This window comes from Salmo salar, unplaced genomic scaffold (genome assembly GCF_905237065.1).
Source record: "Salmo salar unplaced genomic scaffold, Ssal_v3.1, whole genome shotgun sequence".
NCBI lineage: Eukaryota > Metazoa > Chordata > Actinopteri > Salmoniformes > Salmonidae > Salmo > Salmo salar.
This window is the reverse complement of record NW_025548139.1, coordinates 9,870-17,879: the sequence shown is the minus strand read 5'-3', so window position 1 is coordinate 17,879 and position 8,010 is coordinate 9,870. Positions and strand designations below refer to the sequence as shown.

The 8,010-nt window shown below is 41.3% G+C and overlaps 1 protein-coding gene across 1 annotated transcript; it reads right to left on the bottom strand.

The window, feature by feature from the left end:
* Positions 1-551: 551 nt before the first annotated feature.
* LOC106601386 (deleted in malignant brain tumors 1 protein-like) lies at positions 552-7,255 on the bottom strand (the record flags this gene model as incomplete). The annotated part of the gene is made up of 6 exons (XM_045711961.1): positions 552-841; positions 1,735-1,823; positions 1,927-2,247; positions 2,705-2,977; positions 5,961-6,324; positions 7,226-7,255. Coding segments are annotated over 6 exons (1,212 nt in total), but the record flags the coding sequence as incomplete, so codon positions are not given.
* Positions 7,256-8,010: the final 755 nt, after the last annotated feature.

Here is an 8,010-nt window from a genome sequence, read left to right as displayed (position 1 = left end):
ATAAGATAAAGAATCTAAGACACTAAATAAGATAAAGAATCTAAGAGACACTAAATAAGATAAAGAATCTAAGAGACACTAAATAAGATAAAGAATCTAAGAGACACTAAATAAGATAAAGAATCTAAGAGACACTAAATAAGATAAAGAATCTAAGAGACACTAAATAAGATAAAGAATCTAAGAGACACTAAATAAGATAAAGAATCTAAGAGACACTAAATAAGATAAAGAATCTAAGAGACACTAAATAAGATAAAGAATCTAAGAGACACTAAATAAGATAAAGAATCTAAGAGACACTAAATAAGATAAAGAATCTAAGAGACACTAAATAAGATAAAGAATCTAAGAGACACTAAATAAGATAAAGAATCTAAGAGACACTAAATAAGATAAAGAATCTAAGAGACTAAATAAGATAAAGAATCGAATTACTAAATAAGTAATAAATTCTGGAACACAAAACAAACATATTTGAGCAACCCTCTTAAAATAATCAAAAACCCCACGTTACCATGTTGCAGTCACTCCTTTTAAATTTCTTCCAAGGTTCTAGAAAGAGAAACTAATTCTGAACTTGTTATTAAAATTACAACCACTTCAGGTTTGTCACCACATTTTAAACACCAGTCCACTGCTGACCATCCATTTAAAACACAAAACTGACCTAAGATCAGCATGTAGGGTCAGCTTCATTCTACTCCTACTCCGTCCCCTGGGCTGCTCTCTCCTCTCCCGGTCCAGCTTCAGCTCTGGAGCTCAGAGAGACCATCTCCATGGCATTGACATAAAGATCCATGCTGCTCACCCTGTTCACTCTCTTCTGCCTCCTGGTGGGCTAGGGAGACACAGCACCAACAGTCAGACATTTACTGGTAATATCTCTCTCTCTCTCTCTCTCTCTCTCTCTCTCTCTCTCTCTCTCTAAAAGATACAAAACTTGATGATCACATAAAATAAAGTGAATGATACAGACCAATTCTCTACCATACGAACAGATACAGACCAATTGTCCACCATACCATCAGATACAGACCAATTATCTACCATACCGACAGATACAGACCAATTCTCTACCATACCAATAGATACAGACCAATTCTCTACCATAACAACAGATACAGAGCAATTCTCTACCATAACAACAGATACAGACCAATTCTCTACCACACCAACAGATACAGACCAATTCTCTACCATAACAACAGATACAGACCATACCAATAGATACAGACCAATTATCTACCATACCAACAGATACAGACCAATTCTCTACCATAACAACAGATACAGACCATACCAATAGATACAGACCAATTCTCTACCATAACAACAGATACAGACCACACCAACAGATACAGACCAATTATCTACCATAACAACAGATACAGACCAATTCTCTACCATAACAACAGATACAGACCACACCAACAGATACAGACCAATTCTCTACCATACCAAGAGATACAGACCAATTCTCTACCATAACAACAGATACAGACCATACCAATAGATACAGACCAATTATCTACCATACCAACAGATACAAACCAATTCTCTACCATACCAAGAGATACAGACCAATTCTCTACCATACCAACAGATACAGTCAGTCATTAAACAAAGAAAGTCTAACAAACTAATCTTCCCCAATAAGAATGGAAATATCAGTCTGATCAAAGACAAACATTTACTTCAAATGACTTGTAACGTCTGAGTAAATGTCTTTACCTTGTAGTACAGGTAGGAGGTGGTGATGGCTGTCAGTAGGATCAGCAGCACTACAACGTGTCTGATGATGAAGGCTGGCAGAGGAGAGGCTGCAAACAGAAACACCTTTGATGAGGGGACTGATCATCATCAGATAGATCTGTGGGAAATCTGTCAATGACAAAGTTTTAAGTCTGGTTTGTGTTCAGTTACCTGTGACGGTGAGGGAGAGGAGCTCACTCTCAGAGGAGAAGTTATGAGAGAAAACATAATTGTCATAAACACATCTGTAGTTCCCTTGGTGGGAGTCATCTGCAGCAGGGAAGAGGAAGGCAGCAGAGTGATTGACAGCTGGCTGGGTCTGGGTTCTGTTGGAGACGGTGAACGTGAGGAGGAAGGAGCCTCCTGGGTACTGTGGCTGAGTGGAGCAGGTGATGGTGAAGTTGTAGCCCCTGAACATCTCGGGCCCCTGGTGGCCCCTGGAGACCCCTCCCATTGAGTCAGTCAGGGAGATATCAGGCTGGACCAGGAGATCTGTAACAATAAAAGAGAACAAGACAAACCTCTTCAACTAGTTTCCTATAGATATGACAATAACATCAGCATGTAACAGTGCTGGCCACCCTCCCTCACAGGGCAATATGAGTAGTGGGCCTACAGTCACTGAGACAACATATGTTGATATCAGGCTTAAGCAGGACATCTGGAACAAGAGGAGAGAAAAAGAAAACGTAGCTCCTCAACTACTTTCCTCATTTAGATATGACAATAACATGACATGTGACAGTGGTAGTGAGTAGAGACGTTCACTGAGATAACTCTCAAATACAAAAGCATTCTGGGATATTTAAGTTGTATTTGATTCCTACTTCACTGAGTGATCTATTTACTAAAGCAGACTGACAAGCTAAACAGTCATCATGGAAGGTGCAGAGGAAGTTGTATGAATGAAGGAAATCAGTTGAATAATATTATAATATCTTGTTGTTACCTGAGCAGATCACTGTGAGTCCAGGAAGGAGATCATATCCTCTCCAACACTCCCTCAGTGAAGGCTCAGACCCAGAACAGGAAGCTCCAAACACTCTAGTGGTGTTTCCAGGTAGAACTGAAACAGTGGAGCCACAACCCAGCTGTCTACACACTACTACAGCTACATCCCCCCAGTAATCATCTCCCACAGTCCTCCACTCTCCCTGGTCGTACTGTTCCACTCCACCAGCACAGCGACTGCCTCCTCCCACCAGCCTCACATCATCAGGCTCTGAGAAAAGAAAAGAGAGAGACAGTAATCTTACTATTTTCTCACTAAAACACACCTATATTGTCTCTCATATTCTTCACTCCAGGTGAGAAACAATGTTATTTGAGTGACAAACTACGCAGACGAGACCATTCTGTATACTTCTGGCCCTTCTTTTGACACTGTGTTAGCCTGTTATGGCTAGGGGGCAGTATTTTCACGGCTGGATAAAAAACATACCCGATTTAATCTGGTTACCACTCCTACCCAGTAACTAGAATATGCATATACTTATTACATATGGATAGAAAACACTCCAAAGTTTCTAAAACTGTTTGAATGGTGTCTGTGAGTATAACAGAACTCATTTGGCAGGCAAAAACCTGACAAGGTTTCAGGCAGGAAGTGGCCTGTCTGACAAGGTGTCGTTCTTCTTGTCTCTGTTTATTGAAGAGTGAGGATCTTAGCTGTCCCGTGACACTTCCTATGGCTGCCATAGGGTCTCAGAAGGCGGCAAAAAGCTGAATCGTGGCTTTGCAGGCTCTGGCTGAAAAAAAGTAGCGCGTTTGGGTAGTGGCTGGTTACAGTACTGTGAGACTCAGGCTCGTGCCCGCGTCGACCGAAAGCTTTGTTTACTTTCCTCAGCTTAGCTAAAAGGAGATTCCCGGTCGGAATATTATCGCTTTTTTACGAGAAAAATGGCATAAAAATGGATTTTAAACAGCGGTTGACATGCTTCAAAGTACGGTAATGGAATATTTAGAATTTTTTTGTCACGAATTGCGCCATGCGCACGACCCTGATTTACCATTTCAGATAGTGTCTGGGACGCACGAACAAAACGCGGCTATTCGGATATAACGATGGATTATTTTGGACCAAACCAACATTTGTTATTGAAGTAGCAGTCCTGGGAGTGCATTCTGACGAAGACAACAAAAGGTAATGAAACTTTTATAATAGTAAAGCTGATATTGGTGAGTGCTAAACTTGCCGGGTGTCTAAATAGCTAGCCCGTGATGCCTGGGCTATGTACTTAGAATATTGCAAAATGTGCTTTCACCAAAAAGCTATTTTAAAATCGGACATATCGAGTGCATAGAGGAGGTCTGTATCTATAATTCTTAAAATAATTGTTATGCTTTTTGTGAACGTTTATCGTGAGTAATTTAGTAAAATGTTAGCGAATTCCCCGGAAGTTTGCGGGGGTATGCTAGTTCTGAACGTCACATGCTAATGTAAAAAGCTGGTTTTTGATATAAATATGAACTTGATTGAACAAAACATGCATGTATTGTATAACATAATGTCCTAGGGTTGTCATCTGATGAAGATCATCAAAGGTTAGTGTTGCATTTAGCTGTCTTCTGGGTTTTTGTGACATTATATGCTAGCTTGAAAAATGGGTGTCTGATTATTTCTGGCTTGGTACTCTGCTGACATAATCTAATGTTTTGCTTTCGTTGTAAAGCCTTTTTGAAATCGGACAGTGTGGTTAGATAAAGGAGAGTCTTATCTTTAAAATGCTGTGAAATAGTCATATGTTTGAAAAATTGACGTTTTTGTATTAGGAGTTTGTATTTCGCGCCACGCCCATCATTGGATATTGGAGCAGGTGTTCCGCTAGCGGAACGTCTAGATGTATTAACTAACCTTCAGACGAGCTTCAATGCCATACAACTCTCCTTTCGTGGCCTCCAAATGCTCTGAAACGCAAGTAAAACTAAATGCATGCTCTTCAACCGATCGCTGTCCGAACCTGCCCGCCCGTCCAGCATCACTACTCTGGACGGTTCTGACTTAGAATATGTGGCCAACTACAAATACCTAGGTGTCTGGTTAGACTGTAAACTCTCCTTCCAGACTCATATCAAACATCTCCAATCCAAAATCAAATCTAGAATAGGCTTCCTATTTCGCAACAAAGCATCCTTCACTCATGTTGCCAAACAGACCCTCATAAAATGGACTATCCTGCCAATCCTTGACTTCGGCGATGTCATTTACAAAATAGCCTTCAACACTCTACTCAGCAAATTGGATGTTGTCTATCACAGTGCCATCCGTTTTGTCACCAAAGCCCCATATACTACCCACCACTGTGAGCTGTACGCTCTAGTTGGCTGACCCTCGCTTCACATTCGTCGCCAAACCCACTGGCTCCAGGTCATCTATAAGTATTTTCTAGGTAAAGCTCCGCCTTATCTCAGCTCACTGGTCACCATAGCAGCACCCACCCGTTGCACGCGCTCCAGCAGGTATATTTCACTGGTCACCCCAAAGCCAATTCCTCGTTTGGCCACCTTTCCTTCCAGTTCTCTGCTGCCAATGACTGGAACGAATTGCAAAAATCATTGAAGCTGGAGACCCATATGTCCTTCACTAACTTTAAGCACCAGCTGTCAGAACAGCTCACAGATCCAAGCACCTGTACATAGCCCATCTGTAAATAGCCCATACAACTACCTCATCCCCATACTGTTATTTATTTTTTTGCTCCTTTGCACCCCAATATCTCTACTTGCACATTCATCTTCTGCACATCTATCACTCCAGTGTTTAATTACTAAATTGTAATTATTTCGCCACTATGGCCTATTTATTGCTTACCTCCCTTATCTTACCTCATTTTCACACACTGTATATAGACTTTTATTTCTCTATTGTTCTACTGTATTATTGACTGTATGTTTTGTTTATTCCATGTGTAACTCTGTGTTGTTGTATGTGTCAAATTGCTACGCTTTATCTTGGCCAGGTCGCAGTTGCAAATGAGAACTTGTTCTCAACTAGACTACCTGGTTAAATAAAGGTGAAATTAATCAAATAAAATTGACTGTATGTTTGTTTATTCCATGTGTAACTCTGTGTTGTTGTTTATGTTGCACTGCTTTGCTTTATCTTGGCCAGGTCGCAGTGGTAAATGAGAACTTGTTCTCAACTAGCCTACCTGGTTAAATAAAGGTGAATTAAAAAAAACAAACAAAAAAAAACTGTTTCTTACCTGAGCAGGTGAGTCCAACAGCATTACCAGGTAGACAGGTGTTGTTTTCTCTGTCTGAGGTGTCACAGTCCAGGAGAAGGGACTCTTTGCCTTTACACTGGAACTCTTTATCCCAGGTCTGACCCTCACCTTCTCCATAGAGCCCCCCCTGTAGAGCTGCAGGAGCCCCACAGCCAAGCTCCCCACAGACTACCTCTGCATCCTGCCGGTCAAAGTCAGCTTCACACACTGAGGCCCAGGACTGATTGGACTTCACCTCCACTCTCCCAGAGCAGAGACCAGCTCCATCCACAAGCCGCACAGACTCTGGAGAAAAAGACTTGGTTGAACATTCAATCAGTTTTGTTGATGACACCGTCAAGGACTAAACACAAATATGTTGGATAAAAGATTGTAGTTTGCTATGTTTGATACTGTAAGAGGTAGAAATGGGTTCTTAGTCACTCAGGATAGGGTTGGGAATAATGCAGGCAGGTGACAGGAATAAGTTCACTTCACTTTATAGAAAATAAACAGCTGGACATCCATCAGGCAGCTTCACTTCAGTACCATCTGAACTACAATGATCTGCCCATGAACATCTCCCATAAACCATTATGACAAACACAAATATAATGTTTAAATACATCTGACATCTCTCCCTCTATTTAAATGAAATAAAAACACATAAAACATGATACATGGTAATATTGTATAATGTATAAATAAATCTCTCAATATGACCAGTCTCTTACCTGAACAGATCACGTGATTATAATATCCACCTTCACATGTGTAGGTTTTGGTGACACACTGTCTTAAAGTAGACTCATGTCCATTACAACTACTCTCTAGTCTGACTCCTCCTCTTCCCTCTTTAACCAGAGGTCTAGATTCAGCTACAGGATTCCCACAGTCCAGCTCTCTACACACAACCTTAGTCTCTCTCATGCTCCACCACCCAGGACACAGACATAACCACTCTCCTTTATAAAATACTTCCACTGTCCCAGAACAGGAAGTGGTCCCATTCACCAGTCTGACTGAGTATTCAGCTGTAAACAGCAGAGAGGAAAACACAGTGGTGAAGACAGATTATGACAGTGATTCTGTTATTCTAACAGCAGTAGTGCTTTGTGGTTGACAAGTATTAGTAGTTCCATAAAACAGTAATTGTTATTGGGGTTTAGAATGGTTTGTATGGACACATGGATTTCTCCATGTGGGATAATAAAGTTGACTAATATTGAACTGCTATAATCACTGTAGATTTATATTCTACCTACCTGGTGGACTGACGCTTTGAGCCTGGAGATCTGAGGAGAAAGAGAGAGACAGAGGAGAAAGAGAGAGAAAGAGACAGAGAGATAGAGAGAAACAAAGGACAAAGGGAGGAGTCAGAGGAAGAGAGAGACAAAGGTTAAATGAACATCAACATGACCTTTCATGATGTGATGGGGAAGACAGGCTTATCGTTGGTATGGTGCAACAACACCCATGTGTACATACACTATATATACAAAAGTATGTGGACACCCCTTCAAATTAGTGGATTCTATTTCAGCCCACCCGTTTCTGACAGGTGTTTAAAATGGAAGCACACAGCCATGCAATCTCCATAGACAAACATTGGCAGTAGAATGGCCTTAATGAAGAGTTCAGTGACTTTCAACGTGGCACAGTGATAGGATGCCACATTTCCAAGTCAGATGGTCAAATGTCTGCCCTGCTAGAGCTGCCCAGGTCAACTGTAAATGCTGTTATTGTGAAGAGGAGACGTCTAGGAGCAACATAGAGCATAAAAATCGTCTCACTACCAATTTCCAAACGGCCTCTGGAAGCAACGTCAGCACGTGAACTGTTCGTTGAGAGCTTCATGAAATGGATTTCTATAGCCAAGCAGCCACACACAAGCCTAAGTTCACCATGCACAACGCTAAGGGTCACCTGGAGAGATGTAAAGCTCGCCTCCATTGGACTCTGGAGAAAACACGTTCTCTGGAGCGATGAAAACACGTTCTCTGGAGCGATGAAAACACGTTCTCTGGAGCGATGAAAACATGTTCTCCGG